At 39.8% G+C, this 17,516-nt stretch overlaps 1 protein-coding gene across 1 annotated transcript in view; it reads left to right on the forward strand.

The window, feature by feature from the left end:
• The window catches only part of Htr2a (5-hydroxytryptamine receptor 2A), a 76,348-nt gene extending 61,723 nt beyond the window's left edge, over positions 1–14,625 (forward strand). The window contains exon 4 of the mRNA XM_029559261.1: positions 13,492–14,625. Within this exon, the coding sequence (XP_029415121.1) occupies positions 13,492–14,291 (800 nt within the window). The 3' untranslated portion in view covers positions 14,292–14,625. The remainder of the gene's footprint in view (positions 1–13,491) is intronic.
• The last annotated feature ends 2,891 nt before the right edge of the window (positions 14,626–17,516 follow it).

Raw genomic sequence — 17,516 nt, forward strand, 5'->3', positions numbered from 1 at the left:
AACTCACCTACCTGTGTGACAAGGGTGTTTTCTGAGTCCCAGGGTGTCAATCTGAAACCAAGCTGATTAAAGAGCCCAGTGGTTCTCAGGACTTAGGAACTAAATAAGATCCTTGTGGTAGAAATGGTACCAGTTTATCAGAACACAGACAATGACCCCAAGAGTAAGGCCAACGTAAAAAGCCCAGGAGAGATATAAAGCAAAAAGAACTCAAGAGGAACTATAAAGCTCTAAGCCTGCCAAGCTAATAACAAAATGGGGAAATGTGTCTAGTCTACAGACACATTTTTAGTTTGCACAATATGTCATAGCTTTTCTTTTCATTGAACCTGATTGTACACAGACATTATCATGTACCAAGCACCAGTCTCCCTACCATCTTCTACCCTACCATACTGCTCAGGTCTCTTACTAAGTTATTATCTCTAGCTCCATAAGCCTTTTCCATCACAGCTATCATTATGTAGTTTGTTTCCAAGTTGACTGATTTGTATGTGTTCACATGTGTGTGCATGTATGTATGCCCCTGCACATGCACATGTGTGTAGGCCAGAGGTCAATGTCAGGTGCCTTATTTGATCTCTCTTCACCATGTCTGTATATGTGAAATAGAGACAGAGACAGAAACAGAAATAGACAGAGTGGTATGTATGTGTGTGCAGGCACGTATGCCATGCCCGTGTACAGAGGTCAGACCAGGACATCAGGTGTCCTGCTCTATCATTCTCCACCTTATTCCTTTGAGAGAGAGAGTCTCTTACTGAACCTGAAGCTAAGCTAGTGACCCACAAGGCCCAAGGATCCTCCTGTCTCTATCCTGCATATGGTGTTGGGGTTACAGGCCTGTGAGGTCATGCCCTACTTTTTACAGGGGTGCCAGGGATTTGAACTAAGGTCCTCATGCTTGCACAGAAAGTGCTGTTACCCTCTAAGCCATCTCTCCAGCCCCTCAACCTTACTTTTTGAGGCAGGGTCTCTCCCTGAACCTGGAGCCCATTGATTCAGGTAGGCCAGCTAGCCAATGAGCTCCAGGGATCTGCCTGTCTCCACCACCTCGCCCCTACCTCCACCCCCAGTTCTGGGGTTATAGGTGCATGCCACTGTGCCTGGTTTCTATGTGGGCTCTGGGGATCTAAACTTGAGCCCTTGTGCTTTTATGGCAGGCATTTTTCCTACTGAACCATCTCCCTAGCCCTATTTTTAAAGTGATTAAATACTTGACCCAATGTTGACTACAAAGATCACAGGGGGAAAAAAAGAGGAAAATCCAAGAAGAGGGAAAGTGTGAAAAGACCAGAAATTCTAGCAGCAGAGGCACCTCAACCACACGCATTATGGCAGCTTCAAATTGTGCCTTGTGTTGAGTAAAGTGGATATCAGCTATGGCTGTTTTAATTAGGTTTTCAATATTTAGGGAGGTTCTCAAGAACCCTCAAACTTCTAAGAACACCAATTCCAACTTTACTTAGAGGCCAGGACCTAGGCTTGTAGCTGGTCTGAATACTCAGGGAAAACTGTGTCTTAAAAAGTATCCAAATGAACAAAGAACATGAAGTAGCTTCCCTGTCAGTGCATGCCTGAAGCTTTGGTTTCCAGCACTGAATCTCTGAGTACGGTGAGGACACTTCTGTGGCCTCATGAACACTTAGTGGGTAAAGAAGGCAGCAAAAGTTCCTCACCTGCCCATTGCACCTGCAGGGCAATCTTACTCTTGAAATTTAGCCTGGAGCCCAGGCCTCTCCCACATCCTTTGACTTGTGCAATATCAATTTAGTAAGCTCATCTTCCATTCCTTAAACCCAAAGAATCTTGACTGACAAAACAAAGAGTGCAGACCTTTGATTGGGGCTGCCTGGGAGGAGAACCTCTCACACTGATGCCCATGAACCCTAATGCTCATGAAGGAAGCCCAGCTCTTAGAAGGCCCACAGAAGGCCACAGTGGAAGTCTCTTTGACCCTTGCTCTGGGACTCTGCTTGTGTTTTTGAAGCAATGTGCATTTCATACTCAGTATTCAGCACTCCTGGCAGTTGACTCCATTGTTCCATACCCCACGCCCCAGGTCATTTCATGTTCAGCACTTTTACTATGAGCCATACTGGACACATTCTTGCTCTGCAAGGCCCCTATCTTGTGTAGTAAATGGTTTACTATTAACAGAGACCTGTGTACAGAGGAGCCAAGCCATGCGCATATCCCAAAGTAAGCTATGAAGACGACAGCGAATGCTTTTCATTTCTGTGAGAATCAAACAGGAGTGGATGGAGGTTTCAGCTACTACAAGGATTCAGACAGGATGATGAGGAGCATCTTTTTGGCAGTTGTTACATAGAACTGCAGTTACCACAGATGGTACAGCAACCCTCATTCTATTCCACATGACCATTCCTTAAAGGGGACACTATGGAATAATCCTCATTTTACAGGAGAAAGAAACTCAGAGACATGAAGAGGCTTGCTTAAAATCATGGCAGATCCAAATTTGGCTTTTCTGACTTAAGCTAATTGTTTTTCTCTCCTGCATTGGTGGCTTTCCAGAGTGCAGATCGCTGGGGAGCCAAGAGACACTTTCAGGAAGTCCGAAGGGGTCAGTAGTATTTTCAAGATAAATGCCATCACCTTTCTCCCTCTCATCCTCTTATGAGGGTAGAGTTCAGTTTTCCAGACACATGGGTGTGTGATAACACGGAACTGAAGCAGAACCAGCCAAGTGAATCTCCTTGAGAAAGCCAGACAGCAAGGAGATTTTTCAACTATAAAACAGTGCCACTTCACTTTTCTGTGGGAAAATGTAGGGGGTTGTTGTTGTTAAAAATATGCTACGTGTTTTAATATGTGATGCATTTATTATTACTTTTATTTTTAAAACATTTTATTATTTTTGTGTGTATGAGTATATTGCCTGCATGTGTGTCAGTATACCTGCTGTCATGCAATGCCCAAAGAGGTCAGAAGAGGGTGTTAGAGTCCCCTGTAACTGGAGTTAAAGGTGGTTGTTAGCCACCATGTGGGTGCTGGAAATCGAACCCAGGTCCTCTACAAGACAATGCTCTTAACCACTGAGCCATGTCTCCAGCCCCTATTATTACTTTTAAATGAATTGACAAATAATTGTTTTCCAAGTACCCTTTTGAAATTTCTGATACAATGGGGACTCTTACAACTGACCCCCAGAAACAAAATCTCCCTGGAGTCTTTAATAATTTTTTAAATGTGTAAACAAGTCCTAAGACCTAATGTTTTAAAACTGCTGACCTGCACTGTAGTTTCCTTCAACAACAGCAAAGCCCAGGCTAAATGCGGATCTCCCCAAAAGCATCATTCTTACAGTATGATGCTGGTGCTAAACCTATTTCTGCTTACTTCTCCATTTCATACCCCACCCACCCCCACATCCACACTTACTGTCACACCCACACCCACACCCACACCCGTCTTCTTTTGGAGTAATGAGTTGATAAATGACAGTGAAAGGTTTTGAATTATGAAGCAACTGATGATAGTCTAACACCTTCTTCCCCTTGAATTCCTAAGTACATCATTTAGTGGAGGATCAATTAAATATTTGATTGATGGACAAATGACCAACGCTGATTGCTGACCCAGATGGAGACCCACTCAATGCTTCTTAGTAAGAAACAAAAAATGTGTGTGGAGCTGAGGGTGTAGTTCAGTGGGGGTGCACTTGCCTAGCAGGGGCAAGGCCCTGGGTTTCAGCACTGCACAAAAAGGAAAACAGAAAGCAAACAACACAAAAACTTATGTTTGCTTCTGAGCACACAGCTGCACGGTGAACTGGAGATTGCCTCAGCCCAGCAAGGCAGGTGCACCTCAGCCAGGATGCACAGAGATCCCGCCTAGATTCTGCCCCTGCTCCTAAATCCCATCCAGGTGCTATTTACCCATAAGGTCAGCTCCACAGCTGTCTCCTATATGACTCTTTCCCAGAGCGGTGGACTCACAATGAATGTCACACTCTGTCATCACTTGGCTGTGCTTATCCATGCCTTCTGTTTTGCTCATTTCCTAGTGCACACTTCATTTTCCCTACAAGATCTCAGGCTTCCTGAAGCTTCTCAAATGTCCTCTGTATTACTTACAGAATCCCACCTGTCTTGCAGTAAATTGTAATTGCTTTTTATCTAAATAAAGCTTAAAAGTTTACGAAATAATTCTTAACCACTGCATCACTATTTCCTCATCAAAGTCCTATGTGAAAATTAAAGCAGACCTCTCTCTTAAGTACTGGTACCTTACAGGTGGAGTCTTTAAAATTCAGCAGCCTAAAGTCACCCAGCTAGTGATGAACAGTCAGAAAACAGACTGAGTCTTAGTTTCTAAATTCTGTGTTTTCACCCACTGTATGATTCTCCAGTTTCCCAACCAACAATTTACCTGAGGTTTTGAGCTAAATCACAGGCCTCGTCCCAGGCCATGAGTCAGAACAGACAGGAATAAATGCAGGTCCCCTGAATCCCGTGTGGTACTATCTAGATGTAAATCTTTTACCCTGTGATTTCACCTGTTCAGGTAGTCTTCTGTGCACTGCTTCATCCTGTGGGAAGCCCTTCTGTATCACATCAATGTCCACTTTCCTTCCTTCTGCCTTTTCTGACCAATTAACACCCTCATTACTGTGTTTCCCCCAGCAAAAATGAAGGGAAATCTTATGAAATTATTCAGTAATTCTACACTGTATCTATAAAATGTATAATTCCCACACCTGTCACTTTCTTTTCTCTCCAGTCCCACAAGCATTTACTAAGTCCCTGGTCTGTGCAGAACCTCATTAAATGCTGGATGGCTTGTAATAAGTAAAAGAAAATGTATTCCTGCTACTAATGAGATTGCCATCTCATGAGTATAATGCTATGTCTAGAGAAAAATGATAAGGAAATATGAACCTGTACAGTGTCAATAGTTAGGGAGGTAATGAAGAAAGATAGAGTAAGGAAAAGACTTCACACAGGATGCAGTTTGGAAACACAGTCTCCTTGTACAGCCCTGATGCCACACCTGAATAATCATACAAAGGAAAAAAAGCCTTCTTTCTATGCAAATGTAGCCACAAGGAAGATTTTCCACCACTCCCAAATGCCAAACCCACTGCCTCCCCCAAGTCTCTATTATGCAGAAATCCTGGAACCCCCAACTATGATTTGTGAAGCATCCAGAGATGAAAATTGCATCAAAATTGGTCCAGAGGGAAAATGAGAAGTGAGTCTGCGTCCTTTGGCTACTCTTGACAGTGAGTGCCCTTTGATGCTCCATGTTTTTTTTTTTTTTGCCAATGTATATTTTTATTGAATTTTTGTGATTTCATACAATACATCTTAATCAAATTTAGAACCCCTCCCCTATCTGTAACTGCCACAGCCTGCCCACAAGATTTCATGCATCCTGTCATACATGTTAAGGCCCATCAAGCCTTTAAGAGAGTGATGCTAGATAGGCTGACTGGGCTCCAGTAGATGATGCTTCAGGTTTTTAAGAACAAGTCTGAATGGGATGCTCACCACGTATTCTCAGTTCTGCATCCCTATTTCCTCTGCCTTCTCTCTTATGATAGCCTTCCTTTACAAAGCCCATGTGCCCAACTCTGGCCACTTGAACATAAGTTAATAATCAACCCTGAAATATATTCTAGGCATACAAGATGGGACATCTCATACTAACAGCAGGTCATTGCAAGGAGACACGTGTGAGAGGAGCCAGGTTTGGGGAGCACCTCGCATCACTATGCAACTAACTGAAGAAGCAAGTCATGTGTAATGCTGTTCTGAACAGCCCCCACAACTATGTCAATATCCCACAATTATGTCAAAAATTAATAATGGTGAATAATTCTATGAAGACCAAGCTACAAAGACCAAATGATTGACTAAGTGCTTGAGCATCGGGGGCATTGCAGTTCCTCTAAGTGTAACATGGTAAATGTAGCACTTTGGATCACAGCAAGAACTGGCCTCCTGCAGACCTCAGTTCTGTGGGTGCATAGTGCTACAGCCTGACTTTCCAGACACCGTGACTCTTTCTACACATACCTTGTAGGATAGAGTTGCTGAAAGGAGACATCACATGCAAAACTCTTCCTCCAAACTTCTATAAAGAAATATTTCCCCAATGAAGATGCAGGGAAGATGCAACACAAGATGAGGCTCAATGATATGGAGCATGAACTTTTCCTAAATAAATCATGCTTATGAGCAGTCGCTTAATACTGAGACAAGAACGCTTGGTAGTGTCGCGTAACGGAACACTACATACTTATTGAAAAAGAAAGGGTGGGAGGCTAGGGAGAGGGCTCAGTGTAAGACTGTTCTTGCAGAGGACCTGTGTTCAATTCCCAGCACCCACATGGTACCTAACAACTGTAACTCCAGTTCCAGAGAATCTGATGCCTCTTCTGACATTGGGCATTGCATGACACAGGTGCACTTACATACATGCAGGAAAAACACCAAAACATATAAAAGTAAATTCAGAAAAAATTAAAGAGCAGTGTATACAAAGTTGAGATAAAGTTTATTTTTATTGTGATTTTGATTAGAAAATCATAACTGTATACATTTATGAGGTACATTGTAAGGTTTTGATACATGTATACCATCTGAGATGATTAAATCAAGATAATTAACATTTCCATCTCCTAAAGTTCCATTGTTGTGATTTCAACAGCAAAGTAAGACTATAATAATTTATTTCCTAATTTGTTCTTCATTGCTGTGACAAAATATGCTCACTACCAACTTGGGGAGGAAAGGGTTTATTTAGTTTACATATCCCAGGTCACAGTTCATCTAGGAGCCCAAGGTAGGAACTCAGGGCAGGAACCTGGAAGCAGAAGCTGGAGCACAGGCCATGGAGGAATGCTGCTTACTGGCTTGCTTCTCTGGCCTCTGCTCAGCCTGCTTTCTTATGCAACACAGGCCCACCTGCCCAGGGGTGGCACCACCCACAGTGTGCTGGGCCCACCCACATCACTCATCAAGAAGATGCCCCTCAGACATGGCCACAGGCCAGTCCAATAGACGAAATTCCCCAACTGAGGGTCCCTCAACCCAGGTGTGTCAAGTTAACACTAACGCTATCCAGCACAAGGACCAACAAGATGACTCAGCAGGTGAAGGTTCTTGCCACACAAGCTTGCAACCTAAATTCGGTCCCCAGAACCCACATAAAGATGGAAGAAGAGAACCAATTCCACAAAGTTGCCCTCTGACCACCACACATGAGTCATGGCATGTACACACACACACACACACACACACACACACACACACTTTAAAATATTATAATACAATTTAGTAAAAATGTATTTCAGCTATATGATTCAGCTTCTCGTGTTTTCAAGGGACAAAAATAGTAGTTGTAAATCAATCTTCCCTAGAACGAGAGAGGTGGTGGGCTTCTAGGTGTTGAAGTCAGCTGACAATGTGAATCTCCAAGTCAGAATTCAATCTACCTTTTAGTGCAAGATGTCATAGTAAAGTACAGAAAGAGAACGGAATGAGAATCAACAGAGCCAGCAGCCACCAACCAAGAATCTGTATCAGGGGCAACTAGGCTGCCATCCTCTGCGGTGCACAGTGCTCAGACCTCAGGGGTCACTGGCATGTTTTAATGTCAGCATAGAGTCTGGGCATTCCTTATTTCTTAATATACTTATATCTGAATATCTGGGACTGAGGCCTATAAAAGGTACTTTTAAAAGCTCCCCAGGTGATTCTAATGTGCAACCAAAGTTGAGAATAACTGCTACACATGAAAGAAACAGGTATCTAAGGTAAGGGTTTTCGTTTTAAACTTTCTAGTCTCAAAGAAATAATGTCTCATCAGAGAAACTTTTACTTTGAGGTTAAGAAATGAAAAACAAATCAAAGTCCAGAGAATCACTGAAGAGATGTGTGTTTGTGTGTATGTGTGTGTGTGTCTGTGTGTTTTATGCATGTGTGTATGTGTATGCATGAATGTATATGTGTGTATGTATGTGCGTGTACATGTGTGTGCTCTGTACATGTAACATCAATAAAATTCAGTGATAATTAACCATGTTGGAGGGTAGAACTTTTCAAAAAATCTGATGAAATTCTCTGTCTCATAGGATATGTGTATGTATACCAATTTTACAGATTTTTAGGATGATCACAAACTTCCTGAAACTGACATTAGGACCTCAGATACAGTCATAGACTTTTATAACTACCATAAAATAATACATAAGCAGTTTTAAAATACCAGCTATAAAAATTAAAAGACAAGTCAGAAGCAGCTTTGTCCCCAAATTTCTGTGTAATTCTAACTAAGTTACTTAAGCTTGCTAGGCCCAGTTTTCATCTCTATGTGGTGAAATTTTTATCAACCCTTTGGGCAATCTGAATAATGTTTAGCCAATTTTTTAAAAAGTCAAAGTAGAGCGGATAAATATTTGTCAAAGGATTGTAAAATGCTGCCATTTACTGGCACTGGAAGGCAGGGGTGCCCCAGTCCAGTTCACCTAGCTGCCTTCAATTTTCATCCTGCAGCATGAAGATTATCCTATAGCTTTGGCTTAAGTGCTTTCTGCCAAACTGCAAGTAAATCCCTTCTTATGACTTAAAAATTTATCAAGCGTTAAAATGCAAAGAAAAGGTAACAGCTTGAGGGAATTGAAACCTATGAGCCCAAACTTTCCACAGGTTCTAAATCCTTTCCATGCTTTCTGCCCTCCATATCCTGGAAGCCCCCAACAACTTCCAGTGTCTTGTTTTCGAAGGGACCCTCACTACCTTGTACTTTAAACTTCTTGTTTCCAAAAGAAAGTAATTGCCACAGAAGAACTATTAGTCCCAAGATACTAAGGCATAAAAGTGTAGGATTAAGAAGAAAACCCATCTGTGAGGGCTGGTAGTTCAGAGTGAAGATCCTTTAGCCCGTGATAAGATGCTGAGGCACAAACTTTATACACAGCGTAAGCATAAAGCTGTGCTCAGAGAAAGGTGCCCACCAAATGAATTTTGATTACTGTTTCCACTCCCTGGGAAGAAAAATATATTAAACAAAGTGCAAAGTCATGTAGTTCAAGGTACTGTCTGTTTGTTCATAAAGCAAAATGCTTAATAAGCAGAAATTTCAAGTGAGAGGAGACGTCAGGTCTCCAAAAGTCACTATTATCAAACAAAGTAGCCAGAAAATTAATGCTCTGAAGACGGCTGTGACCGTAATCTGGGCCATCAGCCAGCGTTCTTCATTTCTCTTGGTAGGAGCATGCTTCTGAACTTATTGTACACAGAAAACCTAAGTGTTCTAGTTCTTTGGTGTAAGAGTTCTCTTCCTCTGTAGAGTATTGCTTCAACTTTCTAACCAGTCTTTTTACAAATTTTCTGATTACTTACTCTGAAAGAAACACTTAAAATGAATAGTATATGAATGGTATATGACAGTAGACAGGGTACTTTTGTTATGGATGAAGAGGAATGAGCCATTTAAACCTGTCAACGTGATTATTCCCATCCAAATCAGGGTGTCTTCTTTAAGCACACAAAAATCCTACCTGTGACCTTCCACCATGTCCCCCTGTAAGGCAGCTCTATTCCAAGTGTTTTAGAGTGGGAATCTCTGTGTCCATGTGAATGGTTCTACCACCCTTTCCCTCCGTGGCTGCAGAAATCAAACTATCCCAGAGGGGTGTGTGTAATGAGTATATGTTCTCCCAAGGACACAGTTTCCGCTTCCAAATGATTAAAGAATTTGGTATTGTAGGTCATCCTACATTCTAATTCACTGAAAATGGCTACTCATTTTAAATTACTAGGTCACAAATAATAGGGCAAAAGCTTTCAAAGTAGGGGCTTCCTTTGCATTAATTAAGAGGATGAATACCTGAGGGTTTAATAATAAAATCATACACCTTTTTTGGACAGTTGGTTTTTGTTTATATGCATCATGACTAATAGTAATGGCTGTAATCCATCACATTAGAAAAGTAATCAACAGTTCTAGCTGTACCAAATTAAAATTGATTGAGACCTTACACGACCCTGGCGAAGCTAATAATTACATCACTATTACACAGCTAATACTGAACAATCAAAACACTTTTTGTTTCTTTTGGTTTATGAAAATCTGTTACATAAATGCTAACATAAAAAAGCTAAGCAAAACCGATTAGAACAAAACAATGTTGAGTTTCTTTCTGAATAATCCATAGAGAAAGCTATTTCCACCTGGTGGCCATTGCTAGACCATCTCCTTTGGACCAGGCCAACCTGGGTGTTTTACATATTTGATCCCCTTTCCATTTTATCCTCACTGCATCCATAAAGGCATGCTGATGCCAGCCTCATACCATAGAAGAAATGAGCATCACCACAGGAGTGAAGTGACCAGCCTGGGAGCCCAGAGCCATCCAAGACTCAGATCTAGGTCCATCTCAAATGACTGTCCAGTTCCATTCTGGGAGCCTATATAAGAATTAAAAAAAAAAGAATAGTGTATATAGATGAGCACAGGAAACATCTCTCACAGATATATGTTCAAACACTGCAGTAAAAAGATTCTTAGAAATCAGGTGTTACCTTTCATGGTTTATTTTCTGAAGAAAAAACAACTGGTAGGGTATGTAGGGTCTCAGAGGACAGTCCACCTAGAGTCACAACTCTTGGCTTAGAGAATGCTCCCAAAAGTAGGTCAGGGACAGACAGGAATGAGAGTCATTAATCATAAGTGGCCCTGATGTCATTTGTTCCCACCTTCCAAGAAAAGTGGAGTGGCCTTGCATAGACAAGTGACAAATACCATCATTTAAGCCTATGAAGTTAATGACAAATGGCACTTAGAAAGATTCCTGTTAGGGATGGGGATATGGCTCAGTAGATAAAGTACTTGCGGGCAAGCATGAGGACATGAGTTTGGATCCCAGCACCCACATAAAAACCTGGGTATGTGTGGTGGTTTGAATGAAAATGTCCCCCATAGACTTCAAGTATTTGAACATTTTGTCCCCAGTTGGTGGCACTGTTTTGGGAAGTCTTAGAAGGTGTGGCTAGCATGTCATTGGGGGTGAGCTTAGAAAGTTCTTAAGCCTTGCCAGATCTCCAGTTGCTCTCTTGCTTCCTGTGCCTGGTTGAAGATGTGACAGCTTAGCTTCCACTCCTCCTCCACCCACCTCTGCCACCATGCCTTCCAACCAAGATAAACTGTAATTCCCCTGGAACCATATGTTCAAATCAACTCTTCCTTCTATAAGTTGCTTTGGTCAGTGTTTCTATCACAGCAACAGAACAGCAGCTAATACAGTAATACAGCATGGAAGCAGAGACATCAGAGGGGTTATGGGGGAGAGACAGGTTCCAGGGGCTCACTTAAATGGCAAGCTCCAGGTTCAATGAGAGACCCTATCTCAGAAAAAAGTGATCAAGGAAGACACCCAGATGTCATCCTCTGGCACAAATTGGCAAGTGCGCATGAGCGCGCGCACACACACACACATACACACACACACACACACATTCTTCTTAAACATTGCACAAGCTCCAGCTACTGTTACCTCCTGCCAGGAAGGGCAGAGTGAGGTATTTCAAGATGAGGACAGTCACAGCCATGGTTAGATGGAGCCAACTTCTGTTCTTAGTATGCCAAAAAAAATTTTTTTTTGCTTATTTTTCTCCTTTTTGTTTTTGCTCTTTGTTTTTGTTTTTGTTGTTACTGTTGCATGTTTGTTGCACGTCCTCAAAGGGATTTCTTTCATGTTGGGTGACAAGGAACAGTGGCCCCTGACTCTGGAATGAGCTGCTGTTCCCAGCTGGCCTAAGGGCACATCTCAGTCTACAGAGAGGCTGGAAGCACTCCAGGGCTATTACACAACTCAGGAAACTGAAAATACTGGCAGGGTGAAAGGAAATGTCTTTTCTCACTCTTTCTCCAGAGTGTGAAAGAAGCAAACCTGAACTCAGTCACACAGTTGTTTCCTCTCCTTTCCCATAACCCTGCTTTAATGTCAGAGAAAAAATAACATAAAAGAAGTATGCCATGATTGTCTTGACCCAAGCAGCCTCCCTGGCACCTCCTGAGCTCCAAAGGGGAACAAAACCTCACAACATGGTCAGTTTGAACCTCGCTTAAGTAGGGTTTCAATCACCACGGGGAGAAATTAGCAGGATCAGAGCCAAGTATTATATTTCTTCACTTCTGTCCCTCCTCTACCTGGGTGACCTTTATAGATGCCACAAATCTAAGTTCCCCATGTTCTGGCACATTTTGTACCTAACTCGCATTTGTCAATAAAGTCTGTAGCTGTATTGTTGTTGATAATCCAATCTTCTTGCTACTAAAATTGTATGACTTTTATGGGATAATTGGAAATTAAACACTAATTCTCTAATTCTGTATTTCATGATGCTAAGGAGCTATCAAGTTTCTCTTTAGGAGTTAAAAAAAAGTATGGTAAATGGTAATATTAGGTTTTTCTACAAGTGCATGGCTTTTTGATCTCCATAATAAAATATTGGCAAGTTGAATCACATGATGTCTGAGATTTGCTTCAGGATAATGGAAGTCCCAGGTGAGGAGCATTGAGTTCACAATTGTTAAAGCTGGCGAGCTTCATCATGATAGAATTTGCCTTTATTCTTCCTGAGGTTTTTTTGGTTTGGATTGGTTTGGTTTGTTTTGTTTCGTTTTGTTTTGCAGATGTTAAAGGTTCTCCAAAATGAAAGCTTTTTAAAAATCAACCCAAATTTAAAATGTTTCTCAAAAATATTTTTAAATATCTTCAGTTTTAAATCTGGGCATGGTAATTCATGCCCGTAATCCCAGCTCTCAAGAAACCAAAGCAGGGGATCACTGTGAGTTTGAGGTTAGCCTGGGCTAGAATAAGACCTTGTGTCAACAAACAAAAAAAAGTCAGTTTTAAGGTTGAATTCTAGATAAAATAATACTAAAACTTCACATTAAATATTGCATAAAGAAAAGGAGAAATGTAAATTATGGCCCCTTGCTGGTGAGAACATAAATTACTTTTCTTTATTCACTGTTACTTTTTTATACAATTTGCCAGAAGTAAAATACATTATGCTTGAAGTTTTACAAAATTATTTTTATATGTAAGATATGCCCATAATATAATGTTAGATGAAAGCAGTCACAGAACTGTATACTAAGTAGAACGCAGATTTTGTTTCACAGCGTGTGTGCATAGTGTGTGCGTGTGTAAAATAGACCACACTAATTTGTTAGTGGTGGTGGGTAATCTGTTAATCTCTAGATAATGGAGTTATTAGTTATTTTTATTTATCTTTGCTTGTGTATGTATTTTCTCTAATTAATATGTAAAATACTGTAATCAGAAAAATATAGTACAGAAATTAGCTGGATTCTCCTAGAAAGAATCTATTAAGCTCTTAAACAAAGGTTGATAGAAATTCCTTAACCAGCTAGCATTATGTGGCAATGTTTTTGCCTTCCTGTACTCAATTCCTTAATCATCCTGTCTCGTTTTCTGTCCATCTCTAGGTATATCCATGCCAATCCCAGTCTTTGGGCTGCAGGATGATTCCAAGGTCTTTAAGCAGGGGAGTTGCCTGCTGGCCGATGACAACTTTGTCCTGATAGGCTCTTTTGTATCATTTTTCATCCCCTTAACCATCATGGTGATCACCTACTTCCTCACTATCAAGTCACTCCAGAAAGAAGCCACTTTGTGTGTGAGTGATCTTAGCACAAGAGCCAAATTAACCTCTTTCAGCTTCCTTCCTCAAAGTTCTCTGTCTTCGGAAAAGCTCTTCCAGAGGTCGATCCACAGGGAGCCAGGTTCCCACACAGGCAGGAGGACGATGCAGTCCATCAGCAATGAACAAAAAGCTTGCAAGGTGCTGGGCATCGTGTTCTTCCTGTTTGTTGTGATGTGGTGCCCGTTCTTCATCACCAACATCATGGCGGTCATCTGCAAAGAGTCCTGCAATGAGGATGTCATCGGAGCCCTGCTCAACGTGTTTGTTTGGATCGGTTATCTCTCCTCAGCTGTCAATCCACTGGTCTACACGCTGTTCAATAAGACCTACAGGTCCGCCTTTTCACGGTATATTCAGTGTCAGTATAAGGAAAACAAAAAACCATTGCAGTTAATTTTAGTGAACACTATACCAGCATTGGCCTACAAGTCTAGTCAACTCCAAGTGGGTCAAAAAAAGAACTCGAAAGACGTCAAGACAACAGATAATGACTGTTCTATGGTTACACTAGGAAAACAACATTCAGAAGACACTTGCACAGAAAATATGGACACCATGAATGAAAAGGTTAGCTGTGTGTGATAGGCTGGTTGCTATGACAACTGCCAGAGGGCACTTGGGCACTTTTTCACCTATCTGAGGGGGAAAAAAATAAGGAGACTGGAACAAATTAGACTACTCTCATGAATCAACAATATCTATTTTCCTCACTGTATTCTGTCAGTAAAGAACAGGCTAAATGCCTCAAAATGTGCATTTCAACAATGTTCCGACAGCCTTTTAGCTAGGCGCTTTATAGTACTTTTAACTTTGTCAATGAAGTCTTTGAAATAATTAGCTCTTATTGTACAATTATAATGAGGCATTAAATAAATCTGAATTAACGTCTATTATCAAATAGGAACATTGCTACTATATTGTTGACAGATGGCATGGGATTGAATTGGTTACCTATTACTGTATATAAAAATAGCTATTAATCTGAAGATTTGTTTAATAAATAGCCTCTTAAAGAAAAATTCTCTTTAAAATTCACCATGACACATTTTAAAAAGAAAAATAAAAAACACTAAAGACAGTATTGTGAAATTTGTATTGCTGATATAATTAATTGAAATACTTGACAATATTTTTCATTCCTGCTTTTTCATAGATGGCATTTTGAAATATTCACATGATTGCTGGCATTCGCTGCATTTCAAGTTAATTCTCAGATGTGAACAAGATTTTCAGTGTTATTGAATATCTGCTGCTGCTTTCCCTTCTACTTCTTGGGCTTTCTTCTGAATTTCCAGTGTGATCTTGGTTTAAATTTTTTTCTTCTATGTAAACTATCAAAAGGATAATTTAGCATTTCCAAATACATTTCTAGAAATCGCTTCTCAGAAATAGCATCCTACAGATGCTTGGTAACTCTGTGAAACGACTACATTGCACATGCACTCTTGTGAGAACAATGAACAGTATGCTGAAGAAATCAGCACAGTTGAAGAATAAACTCAGGTTTCTTGCTGTTAACAGTAGATTCTTAGGATACTTCTGTAAAAATTAAGTGACTTTACTATTGACACTTATCAGGTAAAATTGATGTTTTCAGAGGCTGGGGATATAGCTCAGATGGTAGAGCGCTTGCCTAGCATTCACGAAGCTCTGGGTCAGATGCCCAGAGCCACATAAACAGGGCAGCTGGTGCATGCCTGTAATTTTAGCATTTGGGAAGTGGAGGTAGGAATATCAGTTCGAAGTCATTCTCAGCTGTTTATCAAATTGAATCCAGTTTAGACTGCATGAGACCCTATCTCAAAAGAAAAAGTAAATGAAATATAGGCTTTTAAAATTGATACTTTCAGATCAATGAATTTTTTATTACTTATTAAATAAAACAAGTCAGCTTAGTTCCACAATGATCTATTGATTGTATATTTATGAGTGGAGTCACTTCTTAGTTATTAGGGATGCAAAAGATTCTTCCATTTTTAAAAGATGACAAAGTGATTACTGTTAAAAAGAAAATATGAGAAGATTTATTTTGAGTATCAGATCAATTTCTTTCTTGTTTACCTGATTTACAAAAAGGTTCATATCAACTCTGAGAATAATTTCCTCAGTAAGTTTTCCTCGTTGGTAAAGAATGGATGTCAAGCAAACATAGAAATGGGCAACTATCAATTAAATCAAACATCACAACTAGCATATAGAAATGTAGGCCCTCAAACTGGATCCATTTTATGACTATGAGACTTGTAAGCAAAATTTTTGTTCTGTCCCTCTAAAACAACATTTTAGTATTATGGACATTAGTTTCCTCGATCAAGAAGTGAATATTAATAGGTAAGAGTAAAAAAGACCCAATAGTAGTTAATACTCCTTGATACTGTGATACTTGAGGTTAAAGTATTGTTGTTGGAATAGATGTTACATGCATGGTTAAAATGAAATGTTTTCATTAAATACAAAGATGTTTAGCCATACCCTTCAGGAAAAATTACAGATTTTGAACTTAAAAAATCTAGAAAACTTCATTATGTAATTTGGAAATGCATTAACATTATCCTAACTATGTTCTCATAGGCACTTTGAAAGACGGTCACCATTTCAAACCTAGAATTTATAATATGTCACTAGTGCCAAGGCTGAATTTGAAAGGAGTTGGTCTTTAATGATTGAACAATTTGTTTTGACCAATGAAAATGTAAGTGTTAAAAAGTCTCCGTTCTAATGTGTTTTCTTTAATTTAAAACTCTGCACATGTCAATATGTATTAGGGAAAAGATCACAGATTCTATCCCATGTACTTAACATAAATACTGCTTGACAGAGGTCTTTTGGCTCTTTTGACTACATATATATTACCAGTGTATATGTGGCATTTTTTTCTCTCTGTATCTATTCAAGTGTATATAAGATAAAATGTGTACAGACATTTTCCCATGCACTTTAAATTGATATTTATATATTTATACGAAGGAAAAGCAAGTCAAGAAAACACTCAGTGTATACACACGTGCATGTTTGTATCATGTTGATTTACATGTAAATTTATGTTCTAATATTCCTATGATCTTCCATGGCTGCCAAAGGAGGTTACAGTGTAGCAGATGTATACCCCTTAAATAAACTGGAAGTTGCTTTAATTTTATGGAAGGACTTTAACACAATTCTATCAGGGTGTTGCAAACAATAGTCCATATATAGTTTATTGATCTTAAGTTGAATGGTAACTTAAGGCCTTTCTTTAGTCTGGGTACGTCCTGAATACTATGGCTTTTTAAATTCACTCCTCACACCAGTGGAAATATCCTCAAATGGCTTATGGGTCCATGATGAAAAAATTCACTTCTAGACCATACTATTAAAAGAATAATGAACTTCACTCTACTTGAAGTTAATGATAGATTCTTCTAGACTTAGGAATTGAATGCCATAGTTAAGGAAAACTCAAAGCCTATGTAATCTGTTTGGCCACACCGCCATCTCATGGCCATTTTTTAAAAAAAATGCTATAGTTACCATGCTGCTTTTAGCAAAGGGTGCTTCTCCCATTTGTGCATTGAAGAAAGGTATTTATAGTGTTAAGTTATTCTGTGCCATATGTAATAAAAACAGTGAAGATTATTTTATGTACTGATTTTAACCTATTCTAAAAGAGTTCAAGAATGAATGATTAATTGTAAATAAAGTATACTAAAAACTATAACAAGTTAATAGCTGTGTTTACTAAAAGGAATTTCCCAAAACCTTCCAGGCAATCAGGTGAGAGATTCAGACAGAGGACACCTGATGTTTGGAAAGTAATCCTGTGATTCT

Source organism: Nannospalax galili, unplaced genomic scaffold (genome assembly GCF_000622305.1).
Source record: "Nannospalax galili isolate Female #2095 unplaced genomic scaffold, S.galili_v1.0 scaffold388, whole genome shotgun sequence".
In the NCBI taxonomy this organism is placed as follows: domain Eukaryota; kingdom Metazoa; phylum Chordata; class Mammalia; order Rodentia; family Spalacidae; genus Nannospalax; species Nannospalax galili.